The sequence below is a fragment of the Mus caroli genome, unplaced genomic scaffold (genome assembly GCF_978045245.1).
Source record: "Mus caroli unplaced genomic scaffold, Mus_caroli_1 scaffold_6, whole genome shotgun sequence".
In the NCBI taxonomy this organism is placed as follows: Eukaryota; Metazoa; Chordata; class Mammalia; order Rodentia; family Muridae; genus Mus; species Mus caroli.
In genome coordinates this window covers 92,171,752-92,193,716 of record NW_028227261.1, presented here as the reverse complement: position 1 = coordinate 92,193,716, position 21,965 = coordinate 92,171,752, and the positions used below count along the sequence as shown (strand labels likewise).

The 21,965-nt window shown below is 45.1% G+C and overlaps 1 protein-coding gene across 1 annotated transcript; it reads left to right on the top strand.

The window, feature by feature from the left end:
• Window positions 1-16,112: 16,112 nt before the first annotated feature.
• Window positions 16,113-21,707, top strand: Atp6v1g1 (ATPase H+ transporting V1 subunit G1). Its single transcript, XM_021160185.2, has 3 exons — window positions 16,113-16,336; window positions 20,064-20,164; window positions 21,426-21,707. Exons 1-3 carry the CDS (start codon window positions 16,255-16,257, stop codon window positions 21,597-21,599), a joined length of 357 nt encoding a protein of 118 aa, XP_021015844.1. The 5' UTR covers window positions 16,113-16,254; the 3' UTR covers window positions 21,600-21,707.
• The last annotated feature ends 258 nt before the right edge of the window (window positions 21,708-21,965 follow it).

Genomic DNA, 21,965 nt, shown 5'->3' with positions numbered 1-21,965 from the left:
AAAGCAGTTTTTCACTCCCATTTAAATCTGCCTCCAGAATTGGCATCTTACTGTGGCTGGGGCCTGCTGGAAAAGAGGAAATCAAGGGCTTACTGGTTTGGCTCCAACTTGGATCTCCAAGATCTGCGTCTTTGGACTTCCCTATGGAGTTTCCTGGATGTCCATACTCCAGTCTTCGTCCTTTGTAAGACTCAGTCAGTAGGTCTGGGAAAGGCAGTTTTGGGTTTTACAGAGGTCTATAGTTCTGAAGGGCAGCCATGTTGCAGAATTACTAGCATGAAATGTCCAGAAGCCAGAGTCCTTCTTTCTCTTCAGGGTCTTTCTGTTTGTTTCCCACGGCTTCTCTCTATTAAGCCTCTAAGATCCCTTGCTGGACCCAGTTTTTGCAGTGTCTTATATGAGACCACTTTTCTTGGCAACCCTTGGAGGCTGAATGCTGGAGACTCTCCTGGGCTAGATCTCTCCCACCTTCTGGATTATAGGCAGGGGTGCTGTCTTGTGGGTAGCTCCTCAGCCTTCCACCACTGCCAGTGAGTTTTCTGTTACTAGCCTTCAATGGGAAGATAAGTAGGAATTTGCTGCCTACAGAGGAGTGATATATATATATAAATATATATATAAATGCACTTCTATGCATTTGTGTGTCTCTACATGCACATTCATATGGAGGCTAGAGATTGTGTGTCTTTCTTTATTGCTCCTCTCCTAACTTTTTTGAGACAGGGTCTATCACTGACCCCGAAGTACACCTACTGGCTAGACTAGGTGACCAACAAGTCTTCAGTGCTCAGGGCTTTCCCCCACCCATGAATACCCAGTGTGAATTTTGTCAGGGGTTTATAGGCGTCAGGAGTTATAGATGCACACTAGGTTGGGAATTTTAATACTGATTGATTGCTCATTGATCCCAATCTTTATCAATAAGCTATCTTTCCTTCCCCTTGGGTGAGTAAGGTGAATCCAGTTCGTGGGCACCTGTTCTTCTCCCCCAACCCTTTCATCACCTGTACCTACTATAGGGTTCCATTTCATTTCCTTACTCAGCCGCTGGCTCAGGCCCAACTATGTCCAGTCTGATGTATTGGCAGGAGTGAGTGATGGAGCCCGCAGACCATTACTCAGGGGAGGGTGACGGTGAGTCACGTTGAGAGGCTCCTTGCCAAGTCTGGCCACTCTGCCCCAGGATGTGCTTTGAGACAGAGACTAATAACACCCCTTGGACTTGTCTCTTAAAAATAGAGTCAGTGGAGCCTGTGGCTGTGGGAAGAGAGGTCCTGGAGTCACGAGCTCAGTCCAGCTGGATGCAGTTCATTATAGGGCACTGGCTCCTGCTTTGCATGGCTGTCGCTGGTGAGTGTTATCCTAGGCAAACTGTATATTTAGAGGAAGGTTCTAGTCTTTTCAAGCTTACAGAACCCTTCAGGATGTGATCTACAGCAAGGATACACCAAATTCATGTATACACCAGTGCAAAATATTCCACTTAATTTCAGAGGGTCGTGAAAACCTGTATCAAAAGCCATGAGCTGCTAACAAAGAATTTCTCATCTAGAGGCTCTATTTGTTATATATATATATTTTTTTTTCTGCCTTTTGTTCTCTAAAATCCAAAACTTCCATGTTGTTGCTTTTAGTCCTTGTGGAATGTACTTCTTGGAGAGAGAAATCCCAAAGGTTTTTCTCCATTTAGGCTGTCTGCAAGAAAGGTCTGGGTATCAGAAGGCACATACATACTGTAAAGCCCACCAGCAAAAGAAGATGGATGGTAAATCGTGGCCAACCCCATAGCCACAATAGTTATTAAACAGCCATCCATCCTTGCTGTGGGGGCTACATCCCTCCCTTAACGCTACTTGTTTTATGCCTTAAACATGAGTCATCGGGGGTCTAAAACAAACCTTGCAATCCCACACCCCTTTGGTGAGAGTTTCTAGTCCCTAGCCTAAGAGGTCTAACAGAAACCAGTCTAAGACTTTCAGTCCAAAACAAGATAAAGCCTACCAAGGAGGAGTTATTTTGCAGTGACTTTCTTCTTCTGGAGATTGTTCTGAAAGTTGGTACCCTGTGAAGTAACATAGAGAAGGCTGGCGACACAGGTGGTAGATGAATTTTCTAGAACACAGACACACAAAACAAGTTTATTGAAGTACACTGCAGGACAGAAGCTGGCAGGTTCACAGAGGGGACCACATGAACGAAAGGAGTGGAAGCTCTTTTATCACAGTCAAGAGGAGTGTACTTTGGTTTTTCTCCTGTGCTATCTGTGCGGATCATTCAGGAGTCAGGCAGGCAGGCAGTTGTCTTGCAGGCTTATGAAGTAATACATTCCACAGCCTGCTGTTTTTTTTTTCAAAACTGCATTGTGGTGAGGCACCATAGTATGGCTCCAGATGTCTGCATATAGCATCATACATCACTGGGTGTCCTGCTTCAGGTAGCATGGCCTGGTTGTTAAAGTGTAGGGATTTTGTTTTTATTCTTTCCCTTTTGTCTCTGTAGTTAATACCTAACCACTATGACCACCCTGTGACCTTGAGATGGCAAGTGGAAAAATGAAAAGCCAGCCCTGCAGAGGGAGGAACAGGAAGGTTGGAATGATTTCTGGAAGGGGTATGTAGTCAATGCACCATTAGATCTTAAGAAAACTGTAATTCATTGTCCTTGAAGGAAGGAGATATTGGGGAATACACGAAGAGGTGGTGGCCTTGAGACAGGCAAAAAAAAAAAAAAAATCCACTCTTTTTCCTTCACTGGATTAGATAAAAATGACCAGTGCTTAACATGGGACAGTGCTCAGTACATATTTGTTAAATGATACATAAAATGTACTTGAGAGAATGAACAATACAGTGTTTAATGTTAGTTTCTAGAACATAGTGAAGTCTCACCAAGATGTGTAGTTTTGTCAACTTGACACAGCCTAGAGGGGTTGTCAACATTCATTGACCTGTGGCCATATCTGTTAGGGATTCTCTCTCTCTCTCTCTCTCTCTCTCTCTCTCTGTGTGTGTGTGTGTGTTTGTGTGTGTGTGTGTGTGTGTGTGTGTGTGTGTTTGGAGATTTTTTAAAAAAAAGATTTATTAAATTTATTAAATCTGTAGTTGTACAGATGGTTGTGAGCCTCCATGTGGTTGTTGGGATTTGAACTCAGGACCTTCAGAAGAGCAGTTGGTGCTCTCACCCGCTGAGCCATCTCGCCAGCCCAGGGATGGTCTTAATTAAGTTAATTGTTGTGGAAAGATGCAGCCCACTATGGGCAGTATTATTTCTTAGGCAGGAGGTTCTGAACTGTAAGAGTCTTAAACTGAATCGAACATAATCATTCAGAACAGCAAGTGAGGGTGCGTGTAATTATTTTTCTCTGCTCTAGATTGTGGATGTGACGTGACTCACTGTTTCAAGTTCCTGATACCCTGACTTTCCCCTCAGTAATGAACTATAACATGAAATCATGAGCTAAAGTAAACCCTTTCTCTTCTAAGTAGATTTTTGTATTGGGTATTTTATCACAGCAACAAAACTGGATGCTGGGTGTGGTGGTACACACCTTTAATCCCATCACTTGAGAGGTGGAGGCAGGTGGATCTTTGAATTTGAGGTCAACCTGATCTACACAGCCGGTTCCAGGTCATCGAGGTCTATGTAGAGAAATCCTGTATCGAAAGAACAAACAGCAGAAAAAGAAAAGAAGCTAGAACACTCACCCAGGGTTTCTGCCCCTAGGGGATTATCACATAAGCCGGTGGTAGACTGTCTTCTCTCCTTCCTTCTAAGCAGCAGGACATCCCAGTGGGATCCCTGCTCTGATCCTGTCCCTCCAAAGCATGCCTATCCCCACCACCTTACCTAGAGAAGATGGAACTGATCCATATCTTCCCCAAGGGATCCCAGAAAAGGACCGAGTGTGGGAGTGACTTGGACTGGGGGCAATGCACTGCTTCCATAGGGTGGCCACCTGTTTCCTCCCTAAGATCAAAACACAATTAGAGAGCCAACCCGGCATGTCTAGAAAAGTTCTACAACTGAACTTCTGTTTAGTCAGGCGATTGCCTAACTTTCCACTTAGTAACAAAGTGGGAGAGAAGAAAACCTTTAGCGATGGTGCCTCTAATGTGGCTGACTTGATACATCTGAAGGGAGGAGGGAGGGGTGAACTCATGCCTCTGTTTCTAGAAGGGGAGGGGGATTTTTTTCCCTTCCAGACAGGGTTTCTCTGTGTAGCCCTGGCTGTCCTGGAACTCACTCTGTAGATCAGGCTGGCCTCGAACTTAGAGATCTGCCTGCCTCTGCCTCCTGAGTGCTGAGAATGCACTACCATACCCACCTTGGGGGCGGGGGGGGGTGGGATTTTACCTGCTACTGAGATCTGACTCAAACCATTTGTCTGCTTTAGATCTCCTAGAGGGGCCTATGATTAAAACTTGAAGACCTCTCTGTGGTTCTCTGTCACAAACTAGGAAGGATCTGAAGACTTCATCCTTATGAGACTCCACAGACTAGAGGCATAGTGCTACAACACTTCATTTAGGATGTCAGTTGAAGAAGTATTAAAAAAGTATAGCAAAGTAAAAACAAAATTTGAGGCTTTTGGGCCCAGGCTTGGGAGTGTAGCCTTTGTGGCTTAGTGCTCCAGGTACTGGTCATAAAACAGATAGCGACATTCCTCCACCTACCCGCTTCCTGGGTTCAATTCAAAGAATGGCACCCTGACCATTACTGGAACCTGCAATGCAAATGTGCTATCTTTAGGGGCTCTTAGATTGTTAGAGGCTCTTAGAAACTGTCTTGAGAGATAACCTGACACTTGTGACTTTATACTTCCTTGTGACTCTTAACTGGTATTTTTGGTATTTTCCAACAACGCCCTCCCCACCTCCATGAATTGTGGTTTCTTCCTTTAAATACCCCCTTACTCAGCTACTCGGCGCGCCATGGTCCTCTACCCCTGCGTGGTGTATGACCATGGGCCCGAGAACGCTCTCGAATAAAAATCCTCTTGCAGTTGCAGCAAGACCGTTTCTTGTGGGTGATTTTGGGGTGTCGCCTCTCCTGAGTCAGAACGTGAGGGAGTCCTCACGTTGTGGGTCTTTCATCAGTCACAAGTCCTGGGTCTCTAAGCTACCTACATGTCTGTCCCAGTTGTTTATGGATTCAGGTAATTTTTCTGTGAACTCTTCCTCCTTTTGGTTCAGTAATATGCTGGAATGAGACACACAACTAAGGAAATTTTTATATACTACTAGAGTTTATTATAAAAGATATAAATGAATAGGCTGAGGTAAATAACATGAGGTCTGGAATGGTGTTGGGTACTGGAACCTCACTCCCCATAGCATCAGGGGACGAAAACACAAGGATGCATTTACCCTCCTGAAATCTTCTAGATCCTACTGTTTAGGATTTTTGTGTGTGAGTGCATCTCTGTGTGTTGCATGAATAGTGTGTACTTTACCACTTGTGTGTGTGGGTGCACATGTCTGTGTATGCATTCACAGAAGCGACATCAGAGAAGGACATCAGACATCTTTCTTTATCAGGATCTCTTAGTGATCCTGGAGTTAGGCTGACAACCAGTAAGCCCCAGTGATCCTCTTGTCTCTACTGCCACAGCACCCAGGTTGCAGGAGGCACACACGTGGGCGTGTCCACCAGCTTTCTCTACAACTCTGATGTGTGTATGCTGAGTGTGGGTTTGTATTCACATAAGTGCAGGTGAGGCGTGGGTATCAGGAGCCCAGGTCGACACACCTGATGCTTGCCTGGGTTCTGGGGATCAACTCAGGTTCGTTGACAGAGCAAGTCCTTTACTGATTGAGCTGTCCCTCCAGCTCCATAAAGTGATTCTTCGGCATACCAAAGCCTCTCAGACCCTTAGGAAATTTCAAGGGATTTAGGAGCCCCATGCCAAGAATCAGAGACTAGACAAAGACCAAATACATTCCTATTATACCACACTTGTTTCTCTGAATATTTATGGAGGAGACTTAGCCTTGTGGAATACAGACAGGCTTGCCAGAGCTCAACCAGCAACTCTCTGAGCAAACTGAGAATGCGGTACCCTGTGGAAGCAGTTTTGTTCCATCCAGGAGGGCGTATACACCAGTACCCTCTGTCACCCTCCTGCCCCCGCCATGGCCCCGAAGTATCGTGGTCTCCTATAGTGAGATATCTTAATTTGCCTTCTCCTTTGAGCAAAGCTTTTAAATAGTTGGCTGTGAGAGTTTGAGGACACATGGAGAAATGAATGGACCCCCTTGACCCTCAGAATAGCTAGGAAAGGTTTGGACACATCCAGAGCTTTGGATCTGTTGCCTTGGATCGTCAGTGTTCCACCAAGGTGAGTCTTTTCCAGTAAGTTTTAGAAGTGCTGCTCCTGTTTAGTGGTTAAGTCTCACCGTACAGTTCTGTTCATTCATTGAGTTCAGCACAAGGAAAACATGCCCTTCTATCTGGAAGGGATGAGACTGAAGCAGGTACCCCTTTGGGTAGATTGGAGAGAAAGTGCTGCAGGTTTGCTGGGTACTTGCAGCCTTAGGGAGCATATGCTGCAGAGGATGCTGGGTGCCGATTGTCTCCCACAGGTGTGCAGGAAGGACCAGCATCCCTGGGCAGCTTCCTCTCTAGAAAGCTCCTTAAGTGCCTTTGCTGGTACAGTCACTTCTGCTGTAACATGGTATATGTGGTAAAATTATTGTGTGCCATAAAACTGTGCAATTAAAAATGACAGTTTTGGGGGAAATGGATTTAGGACACATTAAAAAGAAAAGGCAAGAGGGTTGAGTGGGTAGTTTAGTGGCAAAGTACATGTTTAGCATGAAAGGCAATCCCCAACACACACACACACACACAAACATACGGTAGGGTATCTTTAGTATTGCTGTAAAGAGACACCATGACCAAGGCAACTCTTATAAAGGCAAACATTTAAACTAGGTACAGTCCATTATCATCCTGGTGGGAAGCGTGGCAGTGTGCAGGCAGACCTGGTGTTGGAGTCTAAGAGTTATACATCTTGGTCTTAAGACAGCCAGGAGAGGACTGTGTTCCACAGGCAGCTAGGAGGACGGTCTGAATCAAATTGTCCCATCTCTGCAGTGACACACTTCACTTCCTCAACAAGGCTATACCTCCTCCATTTTGGTCGCACCTCTAATAGTGCCATTTCCCATGGGCTAAGCATATTCAAACCAAACCATCACAGAGGGATTATAAAATCAGTAGTCATTTTACATATTCAGTGGTTAAGAAATACAAACACCACAGGAAATATGTCACTTCATTTTGGAGAAGATTTGAAGTCTGCCTGTCCCAAAAAGAAGTAGAGTCAGGATGAAGTCAGGATGGTAGGTGTCACACTAGGTGTAGACAGATGTGGCTCATAACACACATGGAGAACCAAGGCAGTGGAAAGAGTTTCCCAGTGTTCGTCCAAGAGGCATATGCTTCAAATGATGATGTCAGCTTTCACTGGAGAATGATGACCCCAAAAGACAGAAATGGGGAGAGGAATTCTCTCTCCTTTCTCCATTGCAGACCAGTTCACTGCTGACAGCTACATCTTCTGGGTGATATAGGTAAGCCTCGTGAATGCCCCATACTCTTGACCCTTGGAAGGATGAACTGTCAACTCCAGACTCCTGTTTGTTGTCACACAAATGATGAGCTGAGTTGCTTTGTCTGCCCCAATCAATCGGAATCAAAACACTTCTAATCACACTTTGGTTACTCTTCTCTCCTCCAGAGTCCTGACCTTTGGGGGCCACCCTCAACCCAAGGCAGCATCCAGTTTCCATAGGGACACTTTCCAGAGTAAGCTGACTTTCTCTGGTCCACTCAGCAACCACCACAGCAACCGCTTCCCTCCCTTCTCACACTTGTTTCTTCTTAGTTGTGTTTACTTGTCTCTAAAGGGAAGGCTGGGTTTGCTGAGGCTTCTGATGCTTACAGCCTTATGCTTGAGACAGTCACCCTTTGCAACAGCCCTTCTGCCTTCTTCCCCCCTCCTGTTTGCAAAGTGTGCTTGGCGTAAAGGTTGTCATGAACTAGATTTTTGATTTGACACAGCACATCTCAGTTTGACTGCATGCATCTTTCTGCTTTTCCCTAGTGTGTCTCGTGGGTGAAATCACACAGAGGCAAAGACAACATCTGTAATGTGCTCAAATTGTTCTCCAGTATACTAATGACATTAGAAAAAATTTGCATATTCAAATCAGAACTGAGTTTAGATGTTTAATTCAGACATTCTGGACTTCAGAGGTAAACTCAACTCCTTTAACTTGCTGGGTCTCAATATTGAGGTTGCTTTATTTGTTTGCTTATTTGTTTTTTCTTTCTTGTTATTATTGACCTAGGGCCTTCCCTATGTAATCTAGGCTATCTTGAGATCATAGTGTAGCTCAGGCTGGCCTCAAACTGGGACTCTTTCTGCCTCAGAATCTCGAATGTCAGCATCACAGGCATGCTAGGTCTTTCATATTTCTAAAGAAGGATGCAAGGGAGGATTTCATAATATTCTTGGAAGCACATGACCTTTTGATTCTTTCCCATCCTTATCTGGATCTTCATAGATGCCGTTTCCCACACAACTTCTGCTAGAAATTGATTACACATCCGTAAAAGCCACAGACACTCACAGTGTGAAAGAAGTTTTAAAACCACTTGATCCAACACCTCATGTTTCAAAAGACCAAAAAGGGGTACTGCTGACCCCATGTACCTCTAGGCAGATTCAGGCCCTGATTCAAAGTGGAAAATCTAAGAGCTTGCTGCACTCAGGGTTTGGTTCTGCACGGACTCCAATGAATCATACCCAAGAGAGGTGGAGCCACGGTCTAAGAGGCAGAAGGATGTGTTTGGTGGCCTCTTGAATGGCCCCAGTCTTTTCTTCTAAAGCCAGTATGGTTAGGGTGTTACTCAGTGGGAGAGTGCTTTCTTAGCAAGCATGAGGTCCTCTATTCTACGCCAGCATCCACAAAAACAAGTCAAAATACATATACAAACAAAAGCCTTAACACCAACCACCAACTGCTGCTCTCATCTAAAACAGAGGCAGGTTCATGCCTAGGGAAGGCTGACTCTACCTCTCTCATTTGGTAATTTTTGCCTCTGTCCCAGTCAGTGATGTAGATTATAAATGGGCAGACTACACACTCTAAAGTGATACTCCTTAGAGAGTATTTTAATCTATCCAAAACCCAGACAGACACAGCAGGGAAATGTGAAAATATCTCTGCTTCATTAGAGGAATTTTATAGCTTGCTTAAGGTTGCCATGGTGACCAGCAGACAGGAGCTATTTGTAGATTCAGGACCTGTGGAAGATTTCAGGTAAGGGACAGGAGGAAGAGGTTTATTGACAATAAGCTATGTAGGTACCAGATTGCTCAACGTATGTTGATTTGACTTAATACAAATACTCGTGAGTGACTGGTATCCTACTATCTTATTTAGAGCTGAGGATACTGAGGCTCAGAGGTACTAACTGACAAGTCACAAAACAGATCAGGGTTTGTGTCTGTGTGACTCTGGAGCTTTTCGTGAGTTGAACTTTTTAAGATATGAGGAAGCAGAAGCTGGCCCAAACGGTGTTAGCCTTAAAAAGTTGTATCCCAGAGCTCGTGTCTCTAGCTGCATATGTAGCAGAAGATGGCCTAGTTGGCCATCACTGGGAAGAGAGGCCCCTTGGTATTGCAAACTTTATATGCCCCAGTACAGGGGAATGCTAGGGCCAAGAAGCAGGAGTAAGTGGGTAGGAGAGCAGGGCACGGGGAGGATATAGGTAACTTTCGGGATAGCATTCGAAATTTGAAATGTATATAAAGGAAATATCTAATTAAAAAAGTGCAAAAAAAAAAAAAAAAAGAAAGAAAAGAAAAGTTGCACATGCTTTGGACTACCCCAAAGAAACACAGCAAGAAGGAGAGTCTCAGAATTATAACCTTTTTAGAATTCTCACCATTCCCAGGATACATCTCACCTGGTCTCTAACCATCACCATACAGAGAAAGAAGTCCTGGCCAAGGGACTTGGGTCAAGGGTCAAGGGTTTTTCCTTATCAGTTGAGCCAGGTGGTTGGTATAGGCTTTTTGTTTGAAACAGAATCAAAAGCAAAGGTTTGAGCACAAGTCTTCAATCTGTGATGTTCGAGCAGAGAGGCAGGAGAGAATTTATGTCAGAAAGAAGAGCTGCATTATGGCTGTTTTTACTCCATACTTAATTACTACATTACTACATAATTACTCCCATTCCCAATTATCTATGGTCAACTGAACTCTAGAAATATTACATGGAAAAAAATCCAGAAATAAAGAATTCATACGTTTTAAATCACACAGTAGTGAGTGTAGTTTGATGAGTTCTTATACTGTCTCGATTCAAAATGCAGTAGAGAGTAGCTGACCCCAAGTCACAATGCCTGTCTTAGGGTTTTATTGCTGTGAAGAGATACCGTGACCTTGGCAATGCTTGTAAAGAAAAACATTTAATTGGGGCTGGCGTACAGTTTCAGGGGTTTAGTCCATTATCTTCAGGGTAAGAATCATGGCAGCATCCAGACAGATGTGGTGCTGGATAAGTCAAGAGGTCTACATCTTGAACCACAGGCAGCATCAGGAGATTATGTGTCATACTGGGCATAACTTGAGCATGTCGAAGATTGTCTCCACAGAGAAACATTTCCTGCAGGAGGACCACACCTACCCCAATAAGGCCACATCTCTTAATAGTGCCACACTCCCTATTAGAAAATATTATGAATTATGTTTATCCCAGGCTAGCTTCAAATGGATGAGACTCAAACTATGATTTATTTATTAGGCTCTGTGCAATTACCTGGGGATTATCCTTAACCTAATCCTCTAACAATAGACTGCCTTCTTCCCCAACTGTGTTCCCCAAGTATTTGCTGTTTGGATCTTCCTGGGTCATTTCGGCTCCAGCAATCTGGTGTCCTGGGGAGGCATTTCACTTGGACACATGCTGCTGGTCCATCATAGACACCTCCCGTTTTCATCCTCTTCTCCTCCTCCACACTCATTCTCTCCTCCTTTCTCCTTCTTCTTCGAGGTCCCAACCTGCAACTCCAAGCCCAGTAACTCAAACTCTACCTCTCTCTCTATTCTCACGAGTAATTGGTTATAGCTATTTTTATTTAACCAATGGTTTTAAACTGGGGAGTAAGGTTTGCACAAAGGCTGGTGTACATGGGAATTTGATCATCTTGGGGCAACTAGATCTTGGGGTACAGAATTTAGCATATGAATACAAGCAGCACCAGCCCAACCCCCAACCCCCTCACCCTATGTTAAAGCACACAAACACATGACTCTCTGGGGCCATTCCTATTCAAAAGAGCATGCCTTCACATCATCTTAACACATGGTGCATTGTATCATCTTGCACCGTCTCAGAAGGACAAGGACAGTGTGCTGGCTGGGCTTTTGTCAACTTGACCCAAGCTAGACTCATCTGAAAGGAGGGAACCTCAATTGAGAAAATGCCTCCATAAGATCTAGCTACAGGCATTTTCTTAATTAGTGATTAATGAGTGAGGACTGAGTCCATTGTGGGTGGTTCCATCCCTGGGCTGGTGGTTCTGGGTTCTATAAGAAAGCAGGATGAGCAAGCCATGAAGAACACTTTTCTTTTTTTTTTTTTTTTTTTTTTTTGGTTTTTCGAGACAGGGTTTCTCTGTGTAGCTCTGGCTGTCCTGGAACTCACTTTGTAGACCAGGCTGGCCTCGAACTCAGAAATCCGCCTGCCTCTGCCTCCCAAGTGCTGGGATTAAAGGTGTGCGCCACCACGCCCGGCGAAGAACACTTTTCAAATGAACACTTTCTCCCCAACTTACTTTTTGGTCACAGCATGGTGTTTCATCACAGCAATAGAAATCCTAACTAAGACAGGCTTCAAGCGCTCCTAACTGCTGAGCCATCTTTCCAGCCCCTAACCTCCAGGATGTTTTCATTTTGCACAAAGAGATGCTGAACAATACTTTCCATTGCTCTTTCCCTGCAGATTCAGGAAACAGTCATTCTATTCCCTGTCTGCATGAGTTTAGCCACTTTTACAAGTGAAATATCTTGTCCTTCGTGACTGACTTATTTCACGTAGCACACAGACCTCATGATTCCTCCAAATTGCAGCATGGATCAAAATTCCCTTCCTTTTAAGGTTGACTAATATTCTCTTCTCAGCCCACACCATATTTTGTTTACTTATGGGTCAATTCCACTCATTGGCTACAATCAACAATGCTGCTGGTACCTGACTCAAGCCTGGCCTGCTTACCACTTTAAAGCCAATACTTGGAAACTGATGGTGGGAAGCAGGTTTATTTAAAGGTCAGCATACTGGAAGATGGGGAGGTACAATCCATAAAGCTCTATCCTGGAGGACTCAAGCATAAAGGACTTTTATGGGAAAAGAAAGACGGCGCAGAGGACAGTGGACAGGAAAGCCATGTGTTAATGAGGTCTTTGTGTTATCCAAGGGTGTCTCCTCTTTTCTTTTTCTTTTTTTCCCTGGTCGGATCATTCACAGACATCAACTACCTGGGACTAGTCCCCATGTGTGCCTTCTTAAAACCTTTATGCTAGTTTTCTGAAAGGTAAACTTACAGAAATTTACATGATCCCTATTAGCTGTTACATAGAACTAAAGACCAAGGGGTGCATCATACATCATACATAATTAGCAATTAATGACCTTGACTTTAGGTTACAGCTCCTCCTTAGAAGTTAGAATGCTGGCACAGGGGAGAGGAAGTATTTAAGAGTCACGCGTATGGAAGGAAGAACATGGTAGGTGTCAGCATGCAAGCACTATGTGACTCACTGGGCTTCTGAGTGTCCCCAGGTCTCTCTGCCAAAATCTACAGCAAGATCACCATCACCAGCTGGAATAACATGTCAAGATAGACAGGTTATTCTCTTCCTATGAGGCATGAGTGGACGTTGGTTAACCTGAAGGAACACTGCATGGTGTGGCTCAGAGAGGCCTGTGACAGCCCCTGAGCTGGATGGACTCCAGCAATGAGTGTTGTTAGTCTATCTATGGCTGGCTTAGGTGACAGCAGTCTTCCTCTGCCCAGGTGCTGGGAATTACTAGTTACTTTTCTCAGTGCTGTGACCAAATAGCTGGCAAGAAAGAACTCAGGGGGAGGGAAGATTTATTTCACTTACAGGAATACACACATCAAATAAATAATAAAAACATATGTAATATAGTAAATAATAAAATGTATGTAATAATAAAAATGCTTATGAGTGCTAGGCATGGTGGTGCATGAATTGTGTCTCAGTACTCAGTAGGCAGTGGGAGGTGAGTGGATTTCTGTGAGTTTGAGGTCTCTCTCTCTCACACACACACGTGTGTGTGTGTCACGTGTGTGTGTGTCACACGTGTGTGTGTGTGTGTTTATATGTGGTTATGCACATGCCACAGCATGTGTGTGGAGGTCAGAGGACAACTTTGGGAGTCTGTTCTCTGCTTCCACCACTTGAGGACCTGGGGATGAAACTCGGTTCTCAGGCTTGTCCTTGTCCTTGTTGCGTCATCTCACTGGCACATGACTGAATACTTTTCTATGGTACAATAAGCCACATTTATTTATCCACTTGTCTGTAAGTGGACATTTGTTTTCTCAATCATCTCTTTTGGTTTTTCTTCCCCCTCTACAGTGCGTATTGTTCTCCATCGATTGTCTGAGTATATTGTGTTTTCTGGGAACACAAACATTCAGTCTTCCCGAGAAAGAATGTCCTGGATTTAAAGGTCTCAGAGACTATTCATTTCCTGGTTATTATGCCGTCTCCAACCTGAATCAAGTGGAAAAGCTTTGAATCACCAAACTGCTCTCATCCTCCAATGGAGAGACAGTTCTAGAAAAAAAATATCTTGGCATTACTTTATGTACTCAGCATTTCATAGACTCTCAGAGGTCATCTGATCCTTTCCAAAGCCCACAGGAATCCCTTCGAAGAGTGCAGCTGGCTAGAGATGTCAGTGTGCAGCTTGACAAGAGGCAGGCATCCCATTAGGCAGTCAACAGGAGTGTGACGGTGGACAAATCACTTAACCTGCTGAGCTTCCATTTGGACGTTATCAAATGAGACTGCTATTTCATAGCACTTCTGAACCTGCTGGCGGGAGTCATTCCAGAGACTGGCACGGTGCAAATGCAAGCCCCACTTCCTATCTCGCCTGCCCTATCCACTGGGGACAAAAGGAAGGCCTGGCACATGGTGGTGGTGACCTCAGAAGAAGCCACATCAGAGTGGAAGGTCCTGAAAACTGACAGACTGGAGGTTCATGACTGAAGAGAGACACGATTTCTCAGACATAGTGCTAAAATCATCTTGGCCTATCTTTAGATCCCTTAACAGCCATTTACCACCAACCTCCACATCTGTCCTGACAGCTCTGTGACCACTAGATGTAATATTCAGAATGAACTGTTAACAGTTGGCTTCCTCCAACCCTAATGCTAAGGGTAGTAGAGAGCAGCATGCTGAACCCATTGATAAGGTTTTCCAATACTGCCATAATCTACCTGTTGTACACACCCAAGTATTAGGTAAATACACTGAGTGTATGCATTAGGTAAAAGTATTTACAACCTCATGTTGGTCTCTGACCATAAGTGTAACCTCTTCCTCGGTGGTGGAACATGGTGTTCAGGGGAATCTGAATATGTCCTTCCTGGGCCATACTCATTTGGGCTCAGAATATTGGGCTGTCTTGTATTCTCTTTGGAACAGGAGCTCTGTTTTCTGTCTACAGTACATGAGGGTTATAAACAGCCCTGTGCTGCTGATACAGCCCTAGCATCTCACTTTAGATCTCTCCCTTGGGAGAGCCTTCATATCCATTCTCTCCTCATGACTGGTCACACGGTTTATCTTCATTAACAGGCATGTCTTAAAACACTTTGCACATTTATCATGCTACAATTATTTGCTTAATGTCTTAAATTTTCAAAACCATATGGGTGGGTGGTGGTACTGCATATGACACTGTGTTTGTGGAGGTCAGGAGACAGCTTGCAGGAATTGTTTTTCTCCTTCCTCCATGTGAGGTAAATTTCTATACCCTGAGCTATTACAACTCTGTCTCCTTAATCTGTTTTCAGGATCAAAGGAGGTGTGCACACCCACTGTGCTTGCAGCAACACTTATGGAAAACAGCACTATTTATTCCTAAGCTTGGTTCAGAAAGGGATGGCAGGTCCAGGGATACAGCTCAGAGGGTGGAGGGGACTCACCTACAATGCTTGAGGGCCTAGGTTCCAGCCTTAGCACCATGAAAAAGGATGGCAACTGGCTCACAAGTCATAGGGGTTAGTAGCTGACTTGATGCTGAGTCCTTGTGTGAGCGTGTCTGAGCATTTGCTAGTGTCTGAACCTAGGACTTCAGATGTCTCTCCAGAACTTCCTAAACTTCTCCATGATAGATGTTTTCTTTTTGGTTTTTCGAGACACGGTTTCTCTGGGTAGCTCTTGCTGTCCTGGAACTTACTCTGTAGACCAGGCCTGCCTCGAATGAGAGACTCAGTTGCCTCTGCCTACCTAGTGCTGGGATTAAAGGCATGTGCTATGCCTTCACTACCTGCTTTGGTTCCCACTCCCCTCCCCTGTCAAACAGGGTCTCACTAGCCAGGCCGTGAACTCAATCAATCTTGTTTCAGCATCCTGATACGGGTGTGCTGGGTTTGCAGCCTGTAGCACTAGGTGCAGCATTGCTTCCTGATGGGGTCTAAGTTCCAAAGAAATTTCCAGAAAGGTAGGAAGTCTAGCTGGGTGAAGAGAGGGGGTAAATAATCAGGTTTGGATCCTTGTTTCTGGACTTCAACGTGGGCACACTATTAATTATGGGAAGAGAGAAATAACCACGTGACAGGATTGCCACAGGGATAATACCAGCTAAAAAAAAACCAGCCTTTGACAGTTGCAAAAGAGCAGGAGTAGCCATCTCTGAATGCGCAGGCGTAGTGGAACAGCTTGGCACTTCCCTCCTTGCCCCTCCCCGCCCCGTCCCCACCCCGCCCCGCCCCGCCCCGCCCCATCTCCTGGGAGTCACGGGACTCAAAGGCAGTCAGCTGAGACACCAGGGCGGTTCTTTTGACGGTGGGGCGGGGCTCCTGCGCGCTGCGCAGGCGCAGAGTCTGGGTGGTGGGTCAGGTGACCCGAGGGGCTTCGGAGTGTGTTTGAGCAGTTGACTTAGGCCGTTTGCTCGGCCCAAAGTCCCCTCAGCAATGGCGAGTCAGTCGCAGGGCATCCAGCAGCTACTGCAGGCCGAGAAGCGGGCGGCCGAGAAGGTGTCCGAGGCCCGCAAGCGTGAGCTCCGGGACGGGGCGGGATGCTAGGCTGGGACGGCGACTAGGCCGCGGGCGGAGGCCGGGGGACAGTGTCGGGGCCAGAAGCTGCCCGGGCGGTGTTTGGAAGCCTCGAGGCTGGACCTCAGGTGCCTGTGGAGACAGTTGTGGGTTCGTCCACTTCTCGGGGTGGAGGGCGTGAAGTGGGCCACCCCACAGAAACTGCTCCCACCTGATCCCGATCCCTTGCTTCCGGAGCCACCTCCACGGCCGTCGAGTCTGCGAACCTAGGTCATTCTGGCCACCTCTCCCTCTCGTTCGTCACTTTAAACGGTCCGCCCAGCCTCTCTAACCTGACCCCCGTCCATCTTTTTTTTTCAGCACCATAGTTGAACTCCCTGAGTTCATGTGGCTACGTAACTCGGTCGGTCATTCCTTTCTTTTCTTTGTTCCCCTGAGAATGTATTAGAGAAGTGCCGAGTTCATCTTCATCACAGGGTATTTCATGTTCCAGCGGAGGCGCACATACCAGTTAGGATGTGTGTAGCAGTGAAAGGCCAATATTGACAGGGACAAAGTGGCCAGAAAAGTCAGTTTACCACGTGTGTAACTGGGAACAAGGAGTGGAAGAAGCCAGTAATATTCTGCAACTCATTTTTTCCCCCCACTTAAGTCACCTGCTTAAAATTCGAATATAACTTTCTCATCACACCTGTCCGTCCACTCGGCACTCCTCGTCCCCGCAGAATGGAGCTGGTATTTCATAATGGATTAAAGGAAGTGCTTTCATCAATCAGGCTTTTGTATTCTCTCCTAAGCATGTCCCTGTGAGAAATTCTCTTCCAGCAGTACTGCGTCGCTGTGAATCCTAAAGGCAGCCTCATTTCTGGCCCTCCAGACTTTTGCACGTCGTTTGCCCTGATGGTTAGTTTTGGATCTCAGAATGTAGGCAGCGGTTCCTCATTCAGGCTCTTTCCCTCACTAATGCTTGTTTTTGACGTAGTGTTATAATAAGCTGTTGGTTTCCATGGCCTTGCCGCTAGAATAAGCTTTTGGCAACTGGAAACTGTGTCTCAGGACCTTTATGAATCTAGTTTTCCAAGGTAAGAAGACACTGCATTTGCTCCTGTTTTTTTGCAGGAGGAAAAAATGAGACTCAGAAGGTGATTTGGCCAGACTCTGGCTTGAGAGGCCTTTCTCATGCAAGGGATTTTCCTTAGTATAAAACTTGCAGTACACTTATGTTACATACTGCTGGCGGGCTGAGACCTCTCAGATCTGCCTGCCTCTGCTTCCCAGGGCTGGCCTGAAAGGCATGTGCCACCGTGCTCACCCCCAAGTAGATTGAAGTGTGGCCCTGGTGGGAGTTAGGCGATTCTTTATTTCCAGGAGATGTTTTCTGTGAGAATGCTGGGGGTGGAGAGAAGCCCTTTTCTTCTCAGGTGGCTAGAAAGTCCTGTGTTGTCATGCTCTTCATCCAGAATTTCCAGACTGTCTTGTCAGTTTGTCCTGTGATGACTCAGCCGCAGTAGCAGGTGTGTGTGTTGGGAATTATGTGAGACTGTTTGGAGGAGGTGCAAGAACAAATACTTGGACTGTGGTGGGAATGACCGTGTTCCTGGGAGATTTTAAACCTTACTTGGCTGCAAGCTTGTATGTATCAGATAGCTGAAGCACTTTGTTTTAGAGGGGTTAGCTTACAGCCAACTCACATTTTAATATTTTCAGGGGTTGGGAAGAGAGGCATTGAAAAGAGCTGAAATATGAGAACTGTCGTCTTTCTTGATTTGTGATCACACTTGTTCAGTTAAGAATTGGGAAGGAAAAGCTGTAATCTCAGCGTTCAGAGGCAAAGGCTTGTGGATCACTGAGTTCGAGGGCAAGTTCCAGGACAGCCAGAAGAATCCTGTCTCTAGAAACCAGGAGAAAACACACATACACACAGAGACTGGGAAGGGACAGGGTATGTTGTAAAATAATGAAGCCCGAGTTTCTCATGAAATCATTACTTTGGGATATTTCATGTGAAACAAGACTCTGGCTCCCATTTGTAAGGTCTGAGAAACTTGATTTAAAAAAACTGGGGCTGGGAGCAATTATACACGACTCTAAGGGAGACTGACCCACACAGCAGAGTCCCAGACTGAACCAGCACAGGCTGTGTCACCCCCCCCCCCCCCAAAAAAAAAAAATAAGGCTGGGGACTGGACGTGAGATTGAGTGGTAGAGTGCTTGCCTAGTGTGAATACTTCCCTGCACTGGGTGGGGGTATTGTAGTGTGTATTTATATTTGTGTGATCTGCTTGTCCAGTAGTATTGATTTTTAGAAAAGTGTGTCAAAACAGCTTTGAGGATGTTTGCCAAAAGGCATTGGTGGTCTGGTTAGGGACTGGTTCAGGGCGCTGTGGGAGTTGGGAATAGTAAATTGTGAAATTACCTTGGAATTCCTGAATAATGGTTGGACCATGGGTGTCTTTGATAGACTTGGTTTGGAAAAGGTCTTTGGCTTTAAATGTAGCCCATGTAGCTGATAGGGGAGGACTCTCTGAAGGACTGGGCTTAGCACAGGAGGAGTGAACTTAAGGAAGTGCTGTGTTTAAGTGTAGGCTTGCGAAGTAATCCTTGAGGTGTGTAGGGACAGACTGTTTCATATGGCGCTGGTGCCAGAGTCATTACAGGTCCAGAATTGCCCTACTCAGGAACTTTGATGTGGCCACTTGGGTAGAGTGTGCTTTGGACAGTTGATACTATGTCTAACAAAGCTTGAATTCTAGATGCATGCTACCTTTTGCTATCACCTATTTAGGTTGATCTTCTAGAACTCTCTGTTGGTGACACTGGGCATAGTAGTACTTGTCTTTACTCTCATAACTTGGGAGACAGGCAGGGAGATAGATATCTGTGATTTTCAGGCCTATTTGGTCTATGCATACTGAATTTCAGGACATCTAAGGCTACATAGACCCTGTCTCAATTTTGTTATTTTTTTTGTTTGTTTTTTGTTTTTGTTTTTGTTTTTAGCAGAAACTCAAAGCAAAGATTGTTGGCTGAACTTATGGTATGACAACCTAGAGACTTTGCCAATCTGTGTTAAACTGGCTATCTTCCAGAGACCAGTGAGACCAGAGCCTCCGTTCTCCTCCCTTCCAACTGTGTGTGCTCTGGCACAGCATTTAGCATCCTCCCTCACAGCTTTGCCTCTGCCACTGCCCTGGTGCCTAGTTTGCAGGATTATGTCATCTCGTTTCTTAGCTGCATCTTAGGTGATACCCTTTGAGTGCATTAGTTCTCAGCAAACTCTAAAGAGAGCCTGCAGCAACACAGCACAGCTAGCTGTTGACTATTTGGGGTGAGGAAGAGCTCCCCAGATGGCTGTCACCTATCTTATGTTAACAGGGTTTTAATATTTATGAGACCGAGACAACGCCATGACATTCCACAGTATTTTCTTTGCTTTCACAGGTTTCCTTTTGAGTGTGTGTGTGTCCATGTGTACAGTTCTGGACTGTGGACTGCTCATACACTGCTCACAGCTCTAAAGGACATTCCTTTTTTTGTCTCCACTTAAAGGCTTGAGGCAGAACCTATGTTGTTGTTTAGGTCTGCATTCCCTCTTTCCTTTGTACTTTTCAGTTGTTTAAATTATTTTCTTTCTTGACTGCTAAAATTCATTATCAGTATCTATTTGGCTGTAGATACTGCCTTGAGACAGTCTCAAGTCTTGATGTCTTTCTCTTTTTTGAAAACAGGAAAGAACCGGAGGCTGAAGCAGGCCAAAGAAGAAGCGCAGGCTGAAATTGAACAGTACCGCCTGCAGAGGGAGAAGGAGTTCAAGGCCAAGGAAGCTGCGGTGGGTGGGCCTCCCTCTGTCTGTCTTCACTATTGCCTTCCTTTCTTGTGCAGATCTGAAAAGAGTGCAGTTTTGAGAGATTGGGGTTTGTTTGTTTTTGGTGGGACTGGGGAGTGACTCTTTGGCCTTTGCATGCTAACAAGTTCTCTATCAGTTAGCCCCTATTTCCACCCCATCCCGGTTTATCTCTTGGGATAGTCACATTTATATCAAATTCTAATTTTCATTTATTTGTTTAGCATTTTTAAAAGCGCTTGACATATGCAGGTACCATGTTAGATGCTGGCAGAAATAGTAGTTTCCATCCATGCCTTCATAGAGTTTAGCTTACCATAAATCCTACAAACCTATAGCTGTGAACACTGCTGTGACAATCTAAATGGGATAAAATGGGAGACCTGCCCCTCAGTATAGTATAGAGATCTATCACTGTAGTAGCCCACTGTGATTCATAAAGTGATGGACAGAGACAGATCTTGGTGGGGAAGAAAGGACACAGAGGAACATGTAGAAGCAGGAAGGGAGAGCAGAGCTGTATGGTGTCCCATACAGTTAAGTGGTTCATAGTTTCTTTGCCTAGTTGAACATCCAAGTGAAAGGTTTGAGATTGCCCACATCTAGGTGTTGAGGGCATTGGATCCCCCGTAGCATGAGTTACACATGGTTGAGAGCCACCATGTGGGTGCTGGGAACTAAACCTAGGTCCGCTGCAGTAAATGGTAACATCAGTGATACTGTTGTATTGTTTGTCTATAAACTGCTTATTTTACAGTCATATTGCTGAACTGTTCTCTTGTATAGATGCGTCATAGTTCATAACCACTTTCAGTTGTTAGATTGTATGTGTGTACATGCTTGCACTTGCTGGTAGTGGTGCTACTGTTGCTACCGGGGATTGAATTAAGTCAGTTGTTACCTTCTTTGTTTTCTATTTTTTCTCTTGTGCCTAAGCAGTTCTGTTCTTACCCCAAGTAGCTGGAATCACAAGTGTGCATCCGTGTGGTGGTGCCATAGTTGTTAAATCTTTAGGTTGGTTCCAGTCGTTATTCAGGACTGTGTACTGTAGATTGCAGTGAGTGGTGATGGAGTGTGCCTGGTTCGTCACACAGCTTTTCTCACAGGTTACTGTGCCTGCTGCTGATGTGTTGCATTCTCTTACTAAGTTGCTGGGGCATTTCCATAGGCCAGCAGGTTGCTTGTTAAATGGCTCCACTGGAGAATCTTCCTCATGTTCCCTTGTATCCTGTTTCTTCCCCTGCAGGCACTGGGCTCCCATGGCAGCTGCAGCAGTGAGGTGGAAAAGGAGACCCAGGAGAAGATGACCATCCTCCAGAACTACTTCGAGCAGAACAGGGATGAAGTCCTGGGTAACCTTTTGGCCTTTGTGTGTGACATCCGGCCGGAAATCCATGAAAACTACCGCATAAATGGATAGGAGGTGGAAGCGCCTGCTCTGTGGGTTGGCATGAGATCTGCCCCCATAGAATAGGAAACCTCCACAGAGCTGGAGTTCTGTTCTGGAAGGCATTAAATTATTTCTCTATGCTGTTGTAGGACCCTTCACTTTTTGAGAGTATCAAATCTAGCTTTTTGTACAGACTTATTATGTACCTGAAGTTTCATCTTCTTATCTTGTATGTCTTTAAGGAGTATATGTCACCTGTTTTCCTGTGTCTTCATGCAAGTAATGGATATCAATGTTGACTTTTTTTTTTTTAATTAGTCTAGTAGAAAAAATTCTTTGAAGGAAGAAAGGGAGTAAACTGTTCCCTTCTCCTTTCTTACAGGTCAGGGGCGTTAT

What these genes read in the sequence shown, in the direction of transcription:
- Atp6v1g1 (XM_021160185.2), top strand. Translation starts at nt 16,255, where the DNA reads ATGGCGAGTCAGTCGCAGGGCATCCAGCAGCTACTGCAGGCCGAGAAG. An exon ending in GGTGTCCGAGGCCCGCAAGC is followed by an intron (nt 16,337 to 20,063) that starts GTGAGCTCCGGG and finishes TTTTGAAAACAG; the next exon opens with GAAAGAACCGGAGGCTGAAG. An exon ending in TCAAGGCCAAGGAAGCTGCG is followed by an intron (nt 20,165 to 21,425) that starts GTGGGTGGGCCT and finishes CTTCCCCTGCAG; the next exon opens with GCACTGGGCTCCCATGGCAG.